At 50.8% G+C, this 13,843-nt stretch overlaps 2 protein-coding genes across 2 annotated transcripts; both read right to left on the minus strand.

Annotated features, from left to right (window-relative positions):
- Nucleotides 1-261: 261 nt before the first annotated feature.
- LOC118256600 (cygnin-like) lies at nucleotides 262-3,327 on the minus strand. The gene is made up of 2 exons (XM_035563703.1): nucleotides 3,270-3,327; nucleotides 262-395 (listed from the first exon to the last, which is right to left on the minus strand). The coding sequence occupies exons 1-2, from the start codon at nucleotides 3,325-3,327 to the stop codon at nucleotides 262-264; spliced, it is 192 nt and encodes a 63-aa protein (XP_035419596.1).
- A 6,576-nt stretch (nucleotides 3,328-9,903) lies between these two features.
- Nucleotides 9,904-11,120, minus strand: LOC118256601 (cygnin). Its single transcript, XM_035563704.1, has 2 exons — nucleotides 11,063-11,120; nucleotides 9,904-10,037 (listed from the first exon to the last, which is right to left on the minus strand). The coding sequence occupies exons 1-2, from the start codon at nucleotides 11,118-11,120 to the stop codon at nucleotides 9,904-9,906; spliced, it is 192 nt and encodes a 63-aa protein (XP_035419597.1).
- Between the last annotated feature and the right edge of the window lie 2,723 nt (nucleotides 11,121-13,843).

Raw genomic sequence — 13,843 nt, forward strand, 5'->3', positions numbered from 1 at the left:
AGCTCTACAGATTGCTGTTACTGGGAATCGAGGCTTTTGTGGTGCTCACAGGACTCTGGGCTGGGCTCGAGGAACCTGTCCTAGTGCTCTGCATGGGGCCAGGGGACACAAGTAAGCACACCACACACAAATGGGAGTTACATCTTTTTGTCTCTTCTTATTTACTGAGAGGAGGGGATGACAGTTGGGTTCGACAGTCGAGAAGCCGCTCCCAAAGGCACTGAGCTGCCTCCTCGTCCCCGGGGGCTCCTTCCTCAGCCCTTATTTCCCCTTCCAGCCGGGTGGCAGGCAGCAGTAGAACTTGCAGTCAGAGGACAGGGACCACACGTCCGCCTTGGAGCACTTGCTGGAGCAGTACCCGACCTTGGGGCAGTACTTCCTCACCTGCCCGTAGCCTGCAAGAAGAAAGCAGAGGGAGAGTGCTTGGGTTAGGAGGGTGCCCTTTTTCCCTGTTTTCCATCCTTTCATCACCTCCAGAGTGAGGATACTGTGATATATGGAGTAATAATTCGTGTCCAGAAGGTGGTTGATGTTAATAAAGAAGGGGGAGATGTGGGAGTGTGGCCATGGGGGTCGACAAGCCCCGTGGTTGGTGATTACATCAGATTCTTAACGATGAGGCCATCAGGAATGTAAAGAGTTTAGAGGGAACAAAGAAGGGGGATTCAGGAGATGCCTTGCCGTCTCGGGTTGCTTGTTCTCCAACCGTTAAGGCATGGAAGTTGCTGGGGGTTTGCTGGTTGCCGGGCAAAGTTGTTTGACCAATGAAGAGTTAGTGGAAAAGGACTGCTGTGAGGTGAATAGTATAAGAAGGGAGCCTGTCCTCAATATGGGATGCAACACGATATAATGAAGTTCTGTCATCAGTAAGGAAGTAGAAAAAAAGGAATGAATAGGGACAGGCTAGCAGAACAGGGACCAGGACAGGAACAGGGACATTGATCGCCTCATGAAGATAGGTTCGGCCAAACTCAGCAAACCTCTCAAAGAAGCTCATATAGAAAGTCGCTGGAAATACATGCACTGGAGCTGGAAAGAAGCTCAAGCTGAGAGAAGCGGACCCACGCACACAACTGCCCCTCGCTGGCCGAAGGTAAGCAATTGCGCGCTACAGGGAATCTTATGACCTTAGAAACAAAGACTGTCCTGGTAACCTTACAGCTTATTCCCTTTATTAACAATCAGACAGTTCATGATCCTGAAACATGGGACCAAATTGAGGTCAAGGTGTGGGACTCTGCTACTGAAAATGACAAGGTTGTGGCGGAATTGCTCGGCACCTGGCGAGCAGTCTCTGAGGCCTTAAAGAGCCGTGTGGGACCACAATCAGAAACGTGTGCTTTGCCAGATAGTGAGGGAGCTGTGGGCTCGTTTACTGATCCGCCTGCTGTGCCATCGCCCCCCCCCCCACCGCTAAGGCCATTGCAGGCCTTTGCTGTTATGCCGCGTGGTGACCCGAACGTTCCTTTTGTTCCAGGCCCTATAGGCCCTGAAAAGGAGCCGGATCTGTTTCCCTTCGATCCGGGAGGAATAGGATACACAAGGCCCGAAGGCCGAGTTGCTTAATAACTTAAAGCGAGACATATTGTTCCCATGACTAGCCCTGGAATTCTCCGGTGTCTGTAATCAAGAAAAGGAATGGAAAATGGAGACTGGTACATGATCTGAGAAAAATTAATGAAGTCATGGAAGATATGGGAGCACTTCAACCAGGATTACCAACTCCAACTATGCTCCCCCAGTCATGGACATTAATAGTAATAGACTTAAAGGATTGTTTGTCAAACACTTGAGAAAATTCGGAAAACTTTGCCATGTTTATGTTTCAATTGATACCTTTTCTGATTGTACATATGTATAGGCGTACTCGGGTTTCTTATGAATATGTAAAAGCAATGCTCTATATATTTAGAAAGTTCGATGGTTGTGTGTGCGTGTTGGTAGAGCGTAGGCTCCCCGCGCACCCAGCGCTGTTTACTTGCCTTTTATAAATATTACTAAATTCAGATTGAGTTGTATCTTCATTTATAACAATACTGAGTGGGATGAGCCCCTGCTCATGGGGAGGTCCTGCTCTGTCCTCCCACACATCCATGCTGCTGCTCAAACCCAGAGGTGGAATAAGAGAATAAGAAGAAAGAATTCCTCTGAGGTCAGGCAATATCTTTGCTTTCATGCATGGACATTTTAAATTTTTGTTTAAATAAAAGCATGGGACAAAAAGGGGAAGGTAAGAGGCTGCATGGAGGACTGCATAGTTCGTCCAGCATGGTCACGCAGCAGTGAGGCTGGGGAATATGCGAGACAGGGAGGAAGCCCGGCGGCTTTGTGTGAGGCAAGGAAGAAACCCGACAGCTTTGACATGGAAGGGTGAAGCTGAAATTTTCACATCCATGCTCCTGCTCAAACCCAGAGGTGGAAGGGATCAGAGCAAACCCTGAACAACCCCTTGTGCCTCCCTCTCCCCGCAGCTGCAGGGCCAGTCAGTGATAGAGGTGCTCATCTGTGCAAGACAACATTTCCTCATCCTGTTCCTCTCCTTAAGAGACAGGATTTATGTGTAAATCCTGTGTAAAATAGCCAAAGTCACATCAAGACGATTTCAAAAACACTAGTGTCCACTCAGGTCCCTGTACTTACAACATGCTTTTAGAAATTGTCCTCTTAGAAAAAAAATCAGAAAAGATGCTTTAAATGTTCAGCTGGCCACAGAGCAGCCGTGCACCAAATATTCACTGTGGTGGTTGCAAGTGGGGGCCCGAGTGAAGGACTTGGCCTAGACAGAAGAGAAGTGGTGTCTGAAAGGAGCTTCTAATGCCCGACTGGCAGACCTCAGCCCAGAGTTCCTGCAGAGGGACCACAGGGCACCAGACTCCCAGAGATGGGCATTAGCAGCTAGAGCTATGTCACATCAGCAAGCTGAATGTGCCCAGGACTGCTCCGTGACTCAGAAATCGAGTGACAAGGGTCCCCTCTGACACTGTGAAGCTCTCTTACCCCCTGCAGAAGTGTCCACATCCAGAGTCTTGGTTAGGAACTGTCTATCCTAAGCTCGCTCCCAAACTTTTAACCTCAGTTATCCCTCCACAAATCTTCCTGAGCTAGTCCCTTTTTACATCCCAGTCCCTTGAAATAAATCACTGATGTACCTGACCGGGTTAGAGCGATCATCTCAGGTGGCGATACCTATATTTCCAAGATCTAAAGTTACTTGAAATGAATCCCAGCCAGTCTCATCTCATCTCGTCCCATCCATTTTTCCCACTTACCTGGGGTGGCCAGGGAGACCAGCAGGAAGACGGCGAAGACGAGGCAGAGGAACCTCATGGCTGGTGCTGAGCTGGGATCTGCAAGGCTGGAGGGAGAAGAGCCGACTGAGCTCGAGCAGGCAGTGCCGCCGGAGGCTGGAGCTGCCTCTATTTATTGGCCCATTTCCTGCAGCACAAATGTCACGAAGTATAGATGAAACCCATCCAAAAGCAACCAAATCAAAGTTGGAAAAAAATCGGGAAGCGAGAAACAAAGTCGGACGAATGCAGGGGTGTGTCATACCATCCTGCCAGCTCTACTTCCTGCTGGAGCCTTGTTCAGTGAAGAAACCCGACAGCTTTGGCATGGAGGGCGAAGCTGAAATTTGCAAAAGGATGCTCAGGTTGTGCAGAAACAGGCATGAACCTTCCAGCCTCTCCCTTGCGAGCGGCCAGTCAAACCACAAGCTTCCCCCATGGTGAGACCCTCCCAGATTTTTCTGAACAGCCAATTTCTGGGGTCAGGATATATTTCCCTGACGATTGTATTGGTATTTTCTAAGCTCTGCACTGCTCGAGGTTGGGCTCTTTGCTACCCTCAGTGGCTGCTGCTCTGCTCTCTCCAGCAGGTCATGGCTCACTTACACCTTTGCCAGACTTTTCTCCCTCAAGTGGACTCGGTGATGCTGAGACATGTTGCCTTGGTAAAGGATGAGCAGCCGGAGGGCAAGTTCCCCTCACTGTCTCCTCAGGAAGGGTCTTCTCCTGCCTCAGCAGAGATGACCACAGGCAATTTACCCCTCCATGCAAAGTCATTGGGAGCGATGACCTGTTTTGGAGAACACAGGAGCTAATGTCACAACACTGCTGATGGAAGAAAGGGAAGTCCATTTGGAGACAACACGTAATTGCCAGTGGCAATTAGCAGGTTCAGAAGGTGCAGCACAATTTTCAGGCTGCCCCGGACCCAGCTAGGTCTGTTTCCTGAGATGTGACAGATTGTCTCTCCTCTTAATTCTCCAGTGTGGTGGTTTTACTCGGGTGGGCGGCTGAGCTCCATCACAACCACTCTCTCACTCCCCATGCTCAAACAGGAAATACGATGAAAAGGGCTCGATGGTTGAGATAAGGACGAGGAGATCGCACAGTAATTATCGTGACGGGCAAAACAGACTCAGCATAGGGAGATAGTAAGATTCATTGCCTATTACTAACAAGCTAGAGAAGCGAGAAACAAAGGAAAGAAACCAAAAGCACCTTCCCCCCCATCCACCCTCTTCCACCTCCTCCCCCCGAGTGGCGCAGGGGAACGGGGGAATGGGGGTTATGGTCAGTCTATAGCGCTTCTTCGCCGCTGCTCCTTCTCGGTCACTCTTGTCCCGTGTGCTGTGGGGTCCCTCCCACGGGATGCAGTCCTTGCTGAACTGATCCGGCGTGGGCTGCCCACAGGCAGCAGCTCTTCAAGAACTGCTCCAGATATGGGTCCGTACCCTGGGGTCCATCCCTGAGGAGCAAACTGCTCCAACCTGGATCCCCCACGGGCAGCAGCTCCTGCCAGGTCACCTGCTCCTGTGTGGTCTCCTCTCCATGGGCTACAGGTCCGGCCTGGAATCTGCTCCGGCAGGGGTCTTCCACAGGCCGCAGTCTCCGTCGGTGCAAGTCCATCTGCTCCACCGGGGTCTCCTCCACGGGCTGCAGCGTAGAACCCTGCTCCACTGTGGTACTCCATGGGCTGCAGGGGGACAGCCTGCTTCACCATGGGCCTCACCACAGGCCGCAGGGGACTTCTGCTCCGGTGCCTGGAGCACCTCTCCCCCTCCTTCTTCTCTGACCTTGGCGCCTGCAAGGCTGTTCCTCACTCCTCTCACTCTCCCAGCTGCTGTGTGGTGCAGCATTTTTTTTCCCTGTCTTAAATATGCTCTCACAGAGGCGCAAAACAACATCACTTATTGGCTCGGCTCTGGTCAGCAGTGGGGCCCTTACCAAACATGGGGCAGCTTCTAGATCCTTCTCACAGAAGCCACCCCTATGGACCCCTGCTACCAAAACCTTGCCACGTAAAACCACTACATCCAGCTATTCAGTCCCATGGAGCCTGTGCTTACAAAGGCTGCCAGCACAGCACAGAGCACTTCACAGCGTGACGGTAGCTGCTGTATTTCCCCTCATTCCAGTCCTGATCCTGCACTATTTCAGTAGCGAGATCTTTGCTCGTGGCTCCAGTGACTCCAGGATCAAGGCTCTACTGCAGTCTAAACCAAAGGGATACATCATGGGATACATGTGCTTTGCGGAGTTGATTCCCAAATGTCTCAGCAGTGCAGGAGTCTGAGGGCTGGAGCTACAAAATCCCAGATGCCCTTATGGTTTCTCACGTGTGGAAGATGTCTGAAGAAATCTGAAAGGGCTTTGGGAACAGAAAAAGTCACCTTCATAGGATTGTGTCTGGGCTGCTGGTTCAGATTGTCTGGGACAGAAGTGATGAAAACTTATGTAGGGGTCTCAGGCCCTACAAGCCAAAATCATTGGTGATGGTCAGTGATGATAGCTCGTCTGAGTGTACGACTTCTGGGACAGGCAAGAGGCCTCCAGTGGATTTCTCTCTGATACCACTCCGCCATCTCTGCTCCAGCACATCCCCGCAAGATTTGAACCGTACAAAGGCACAGCTTCACGTGAGCAGACTACCAGGAGACTCACATATGGCTCTGGTGTGAGAAAGTGCAGGACCTGTGTTTGGCCGTGTCATCACTTATAAGCATGGCAAAGCTTACCAAACCACGGAATCACAGAATCATTAAGGTTGGTAAACCCTCCAAGATCATCTGGTCCAACCATCCCCCTACCACCAATGTCACCCACTAAACCATGACCCTAAATCTTCACAGATCCCCTGACCACGACTGTTGGGAAGACAGTGAACCACACAGCACACCTCAGAGTGAGAACTGGTCTTTTTTAATGAGAGGACCGAACTCCATTTCTATGAAATGAGAAGAAACTGCTGCAAGCATCACTGTTTCCCTCCTCCTCCCAGCGCTGAAAGCCTCAGCTCTACTTCTTTTTCCTGTGTCTCAGGCAGCAAGATGTCCTCCTGCAGTCCTCAGAGTGCACCTCCTTCTCTCCTTTAGCACACGTCCTGGAACAGTACCCATTGCAGCTCTTTTTTGACTGGCTTTTTCCTGGAGAAAGAAAGAGAGTTAAGGCTGCATTTGCTATTGCATCGTGGTCAATGGCACAGAAAGCCCACCTCCTCACAGAAAACTGTCTCCTTAAAACAAAGCACCCACGTCCGAACTGATAATTAGGAATGGGCCCTGGCCACAGTTGGTCCTTGTCTCAGGATGGTTTGGGTCCGTGCTATTTGGCCAAGAGCAAAACTGACAATTAAAAGGTTTGGAAGATTTAATTTCAACGTCAAGTCCTCAGAGCTGGCACTGCTGAAGTTACTAGAATAGCCATAACCATCCAGGTTCATAAATCCAAATTCAGCTTCAGAGGAGCTGAATTGCTCTGCCTGTGTTCATTGGTCTCCAATGACTACGACATGACCCAATTCACATGAAGACCCCCCCCAGACGGTGGATATCTAAATCTAGGCTGGTGTGATTCTGGTCTCCTTTCCAAAATCTGGTGAGCCAAACCCACCCAAAACCTCTATATGACCCTCCCCACCCACACCTACTTCCCTGGAAAAGTCTTCGTTACCTTCATTCCTTTATGGTTCATTCATTTCTTCTCCACGTAACGTGCCACCTTACCTGGGGTGGCCATCAGGGCCATTAGGAAAACAGCAAGCACAACATAGATGATCTTCATGCCTGGATCTCCACCAGGATCACGGCAGGTCTGGGATGCAGCCTTTGTGAGGGAGCTTGAATCTGTTGCTAAGAGGAAGGCTGGAAATCCTAATATTTATAGACATTTCGTGGCAGAAAGGACAGTGTTAAGGTGACTCTGCTGTTGTCCAAGGACACGTTGTTTGCTGCTCAGTGGGATATTGTGTCACTCCAACCCAGTGGCCATCCGACAATGAGACATCCACCCTGTGCCCATTTGTCACAGGGTATTGAAGGCATTTCGTGTGGCCTCTGCAGGCGTCTCTCCCTTCGGGGCCGGGATCCTCTCCGTCTCAGTGACGATGCTCTTAGCACGGCCAATTGTCACTACCAGCCCCGGGGTCAGGGGACATGTCTTGGGATGGAGAGGTCACAGGGACAGGTCTGAGAGTGCTTCTGCCCTCCCAAAACAGACACCTGAGAGGACTGGCACTACACAAGCCAATGCCACCATGTAGTTTCTCATTTTATGTCAAATCCTAGGCCCTCAGCCAAAATACTGTGGCAGGGGACAGAAAAATTTTCATAAAGTTAAAATATCTTTCCTGCAGCAGAACTCTGGCTGTCTGAAGGTGAGGACACCAGTCTAAGCTCATTGTCAGGGGCTTAATTCACTTTCCTGAACACCGACAGCACCATTCCCCAAGTTTATCCCACTCATCAACCACCCCAAAGAGGTTTGGAAGCTGCTTTCTGCAGAGAGATTAAACAGCAGCTCAGTCCTAGTCTCTTGTTCTCTTAAGTCCTCTAAGTGTTGGGCTTCAAACATAAATGGATGGAATAGAGCAAAGCACTACGTGCAGAGGTGACCAAACTGTGGCAAGCAGCCTGTGCCTCTGCTGCTTACCCGGAGTCTCCTTCACCACCAGCCAGAGAGAAATCCCAGCGTTTACATTTCCATCAGCGCGTTTGTTTCCTTTCTCATTCTCTTCTCCTTCGTGGACAAGCAAAGAAATAGCAACCACAGCACCTCCAGTCCGAGAAGAGGCGGAACCCGAGCGGAGACACCGTGGGCTGTGTTCCCTGGCAATGACCGCGCGTTTCGGGCTGAACAATATTGGCACTGCCTTGTGCCGTTCCCTCCGGACCTGCCTGCGAGCAGGTTAGGGCTATCTGCCCCGGAGAGCACAACCTGCAGAAGCACTCGCTCCAAGTCCGTTTGCTCTGAGTTGGAGATGAATAAACCTAGCAGAGATATCCCACCTCGTCCCCAGCCGTGTCTCTAGAGGGTGACCACCTCCTGCAGCTTCCATATCATACCTGGCAGCCACGTACAGGTGTCCCAGGCACAAAGATCCTTCTGTGTAAACACCTCAGAGCTAAACTCTCCCTAATTTCCATTTTAGTCTCACCCAGATTGTGCCAGGGGTACAAAAGCATGAAAGGAGGATTCTGCATGTCTTCCACACCGTCCTTTACACCCAGCTTGGACAGCACAGCTCGAAGATGCTGGGAGACCCCAGCCCTGCAGTGCATCTGTAGTTGTTTTTCTGCCCCGACTGTGTCTTACTGCACTGCAAAATGAGAAAGCAAGAGAGAGGGAAGAAGAAAAGGTAAGATAGAAGAGGAATAAACTATAAACTTCTCGCATTTTCCCAGTGCCTCCCTCTAGAAGGGAAACGATCACTGTCATGCAACTCTTCTTGTCCTTGACTCCCCCACTAAAAAAGACAGCCACTAGAAATTCAATGATTCCTGCCATTGACTCAAAACAAGTTCCTCCTGGAAAAAAATAAGTAAATAAATAAATAAATCAACCAGCAACCCCGCAAACAGCCACGAGTCCAGGCAATGTCATACGGATCCTCCTCGTGGGAGTGAGAGCAGAGCTAGCCCTAGGATGTTTTTATTTACAGAAGCTTTTTCACTGTTAGACTCAGAACCCCTGGTTATCCCCATAAACCCACTGCTATATCTTCACCTTTGCCAGACTACAATTGTGGGGTGGAAAGCATTAAATCTCTTACTGAAGGGCCTAAAAACTCTGTTGCCTCTGGTACTGGTGTAAAAGGAGGAGAAAACCAACACAGTGAGGAGGATCTCTAAACAGCTTGTCTGTGCAGAGTAAAGGTCTGCCCCTGCTGCACAGCTCCCGCAGACCTCAGATGCCTTCATAGCTCTTTTCCATACCCATTTTCTCCCCACCACACACCCCCTGAAACCAGAAATTGAACCCCCCATATGGCACCGATACCCCAAAATGAAGAAGCCCTGGCTGGGCAGCCTGGGCAGTTTGCCCAAGGAGAATTAAAAAGGCGTGGTTTGAGGTCTGGGACAGACAATTTGTGTCTCTGTTGTCCACCTCTGGGGGTCTGCTGGTATTTTTACAGAAAAGGGGGTATAGCATGCTTACAGCAGACATTGCTGAGCCACCCACATTTTTTGGGATGTCTGGAGATAACCTGTAGGCTGAAAAAACAGTAAGGAAATGAGTTCTCCCTGGATTCTTCTCTCCAGGTGGAGCTGAATTAAGGGGCAGGGAGAAGGAAAGAGGAAATATGACAGCTTTCATCCCAAATTCCTACCCCACAAAACCCCTGGCAGCTCTACAGATTGCTGTTACTGGGAATCGAGGCTTTTGTGGTGCTCACAGGACTCTGGGCTGGGCTCGAGGAACCTGTCCTAGTGCTCTGCATGGGGCCAGGGGACACAAGTAAGCACACCACACACAAATGGGAGTTACATCTTTTTGTCTCTTTTTATTTACTGAGAGGAGGGGATGAGAGTTGGGCTCGACAGTCGGGCTCGACAGTCGAGAAGCCGCTCCCAAAGCCACCGAGCTGCCTCCTCGTCCCCGGGGGCTCCTTCCTCAGCCCTTATTTCCCCTTCCAGCCGGGCGGCAGGCAGCAGTAGAACTTGCAGTCGGAGGACAGGGACCACACGTCCGCCTTGGAGCACTTGCTGGAGCAGTACCCGACCTTGGGGCAGTACTTCCTCACCTGCCCGTAGCCTGCAAGAAGAAAGCAGAGGGAGAGTGCTTGGGTTAGGAGGGTGCCTGTGTTCCTCACTCTCCAGCCCCCCCATTGCCTCCAGACTGAGGATGCTGACTGGGATGAGCCCCTGTTCATGGGGAGGTGCTGCTCAAGCCCAGAGGTGGAAGGGATCAGAGCACAACCCTGAACAACCCCTTGTGCATCCCTCTCCCCACTGCTGCAGGGCCGGTCAATGATAGAGGTGCTCATCTGTGCAAGACAACATTTCCTCATCCTGTTCCTCTCCTTAAGAGACAGGATTTATGTTTTCAGTGGAAAACAGCCAAAGTCACATCAAGACGGTTTCAAAAACCTACTGTCCACCCACTTACAACATGCTTTTAAAAATTGTCCTCTTAGAAAAAAATCAAAAGAGATGCTGAAAATGTCCTGTTGGCCACAGAGTAGCCGTGCACCAAATATTCACTGTGGTGGTTACAAGTGGGAGCCCAAGTGAAGGACTCGGCACAGATGGATGAGAAGTTGTGTCTGAAAGGAGCTTCTAATGCCCGACTGGCAGACCTCAGCCCAGAGTTCCCTCTTGACTCCTGCAGAGGGACCACAGGGCCTCAGACTCGGGCATTAGCAGCTACAGCTATGTCACATCAGCAAGCCGAATGTGCCCAGGACTGCTCCGAGACACAGAAATCGAGTGGCAGGGGTCCCCTCTGGAAATGTGAAGCTCTCTTACCCTCTGCAGAAGTGTCCACATCCACACCAAGTGTCCACATCCACACCAGAAGTGTCCACATCCAGAGTCTTGGTTAGGAACCGTCTATCCTAAGCTCGCTCCCAAACTTTTAACCTCAGTTATCCCTCCACAAATCTTCCTGAGCTAGTCCCTTTTTACATCCCAGTCCCTTGAAATAAATCACTGATGTACCTGACCGGGTTAGAGCGATCATCTCAGGTGGCGATACCTATATTTCCAAGACCTAAAGTTACTTGAAATGAATCCCAGCCAGTCTCATCTCATCTCGTCCCATCCATTTTTCCCACTTACCTGGGGCAGCCAGGGAGACCAGCAGGAAGACGGCGAGGACGAGGCAGAGGAACCTCATGGCTGGGGCCGAGCTGGGATCTCAGCGAGGCTGGAGGGAGAAGAGCCGACTGAGCTCGAGGAGGCGGTGCGGAGGGAGGCTGTAGCTGCCGCTATTTATCGAGCCCTCTCCTGCAGCGCGGAGGACGCCGGGGAGCCACGGGAACCCGTCCAAGACCGTGCTGTTCGTGGCCGGGCGCAGGGTGGGGGAACAAGCAGCAGGACCTCCCGCCTGTGCCCAGGTGTGCTGGCAGCCGCCGCCTGGTTGCCCAATATCGGCCAGTAATCCACGCGCCGCCTTTGAAGGGAGCACAAAGGAATAGGGGCTGGCAAGAGCGGGGCGGATGGGTCAGCGGGACCTGATGGAGATCTGCAGTATAACGGGGAGGGGAGGGCGAGATCGGTATCACAGCATTTTGGGGCCTTTCTCCGCCTCTGGCAGAGATGCAGGAGGGCTGAGCAGCGGCCGCGATGTGCCGATAACTCGCCCTCCATTGTCTAGGCCCATCAGCATGCAGACAGAGGGACCCTGCTGTGAGCTGCCTTGGCCTGGGGAGGACCTGGGGCCTGTGCCTCCATTCCCACCCTCATGGGAACACAGTCTGCAAAATATCTCTAATACCTTCAGCAAACCCCATATTCATTACTTACTGTCCCCTCTCACCCCGCTGATGGGCAGCAGCACGGGGGCTGAGCGCCTGTCCCAGGAGCCTGGATGAGCCGACTGCTTGCAGACACTTTGGTCATCACCCTCCCTTTCAAATCCTCCAGAAAATTATGAGGTTGCAAGCATAAGCAGGGCAAAAATTGCTTTTCCAGCCCCAGTTAGCCGGGTTGTTTTATAGCTTTACACACAGCCAGAAAAATGAAGTGAGTGGTGCAGGGACAGAAGCTGCTGCTGCAGAATTACCAAGTGCCACCAAACCCAGGTCCCCAGAAGGACCCTACAACACTGAGTAACAGGTTAGCAAAGGGTCACATCTGATTCAAGGTCAGTTGTGGTTTGGAAAAATATGCAAACAAATGATGGGTCTGGATTAGCTAGAGCCAGTTAGGAAGGAGGTTTGGGAATCCGAGGGCTCTGAAAACAGCTGGAAGTCCAAAAAGGGGAAAACTGTATGCTAAGAAATTTTAGCTTTCTGATTTTTTAGCTTTCTGATTTTCAATTTCTGATGGGCTATAATAGGGCAAGAAGAGGTTAAAAGGTGGGAACTCATTCCCATAAAGTTAAATATGCTGGTGCTTTTCAACTCAGGAAAGAAGTGATTACTGGAGATGTATCACAAGGCTACAAAAAATTGTAGAGGCCTAAGGAAGAGAGATCTATGGTTCTCCAAATTTCCTAACCCAAGAAATAGATGAGATGTAGTGCTAAATCACACTTCCATTGCAAAAAATAACCAAAATTCGTCCTTCACACTGAACGTAGCTGAAATGTTGAACTTGTTGCCACCAGATGTTGGAGAGGTTAAAATGTCGGACGTCTGGCAAAGCAATTTATAAATTCAAGAAGCAATTATAAACTCAAAAATTAGATACAAATCCTTATCAAAGAAGCCCCCGAACCTCATGTTACAGCAGGCTGGAGTGTTTTGCTGGGCGAAAACACGCTCTTGGACTCTTTCCCATGCACTTGCTTCTGCCCACAGCGGGCTCTCTGCTCTGCCTTGGCTCAGCCTTTCTTCTGTTCCCCTCTGATCCTATCGGAGAAACCGTGTCAGAGTAAGGGTGAGAGGCTGCACACCTCGCCTCCTTCATGGCTGCTGTTTCTTACCAGCACTTTGCCTGTTTTGTGGTGTTTATTTTCTCTGGGCACGGTGTACAAAGCTGGATGGACGCACTTTCCGACACCTGCACGGTGCCATGGGTACGTCCTGTGTTTTACCAACCCAGCTTCTGTTTATACTTGCAGGACAATTGGTGCTGGCTTCCCAGCGCCAGGACATTGCTCGTTTGTTCCTACCTGTGATCCACTGCAACCTGAAATTTTCCTGCAGGACTGCTGTGCAGCCAGAAACTCCTTGTTCTGCATTCCCCAGCTAATTACTCGTGTCTGTATGGAAAGGGTAACTCTCCCTGTTACCTAATCGTGCTTGGTTTGTTATTTCTTTAGCATGAAAAGATCCACTGGAATCCTAATCCTGTCCTCTAATGTGTTGCAGTCCCTCACAACTTTTTATTTGTGAATATAGCAAGCACAGTCCCTAGATGACCAGAAAAATTATTAGGCAGGATAGCACTGGGCTCACAACAGATTTCTGATCGGATGTGGTGTGGGAATCAATCGCTTAATTTTCATTTAGATATTTGCCTGTTTCCTTCAATCAGCGTCATGGGTCTTCTTGAGGAGATTCCGACAAAACACCCAAATAGCTCCCAGGCTATTATTGCAGAGCATCAATGGGAAAGACCCTTGGAGAACCTCACTGATAAAGTGAGGATGAAGGCACCCTGAAAACCATTCCCCGTGATGGATTTGACACCCCAGTGCTGTCCGTCAGGTCTGTGCCTTGCAGATAGTGTCCAGGGCTGGTGCCTGACCAGAAGGACACCCAGGCTGGATTCCTGCAGCCCTGGGGTGCAAACCTGCACCAGGCAGCTCCTGCTGGCACCGGGTCGATCAGGGCTGCACCCGGCGGTGCTGAGCAGCCGGATCTGGAGGAGGGGGAATTGCCCCCGCGCATCTGGGTTGGTGCAAGCGGCCGGGAGCTGGGAGCTGAAGCCCACTGGAGCATGGCCCCAGCC

Source organism: Cygnus atratus, chromosome 3 (assembly GCF_013377495.2).
Source record: "Cygnus atratus isolate AKBS03 ecotype Queensland, Australia chromosome 3, CAtr_DNAZoo_HiC_assembly, whole genome shotgun sequence".
NCBI lineage: Eukaryota > Metazoa > Chordata > Aves > Anseriformes > Anatidae > Cygnus > Cygnus atratus.

Bases quoted from the DNA above. Each gene is read 5' to 3' on its own strand.
- LOC118256601 (XM_035563704.1), bottom strand. From the start codon at position 11,120: ATGAGGTTCCTCTGCCTCGTCCTCGCCGTCTTCCTGCTGGTCTCCCTG. The intron at 10,038-11,062 runs GTAAGTGGGAAA...TTCTTCTTGCAG, and splicing joins GGTCTCCCTGGCTGCCCCAG to GCTACGGGCAGGTGAGGAAG.
- LOC118256600 (XM_035563703.1), bottom strand. From the start codon at position 3,327: ATGAGGTTCCTCTGCCTCGTCTTCGCCGTCTTCCTGCTGGTCTCCCTG. The intron at 396-3,269 runs GTAAGTGGGAAA...TTCTTCTTGCAG, and splicing joins GGTCTCCCTGGCCACCCCAG to GCTACGGGCAGGTGAGGAAG.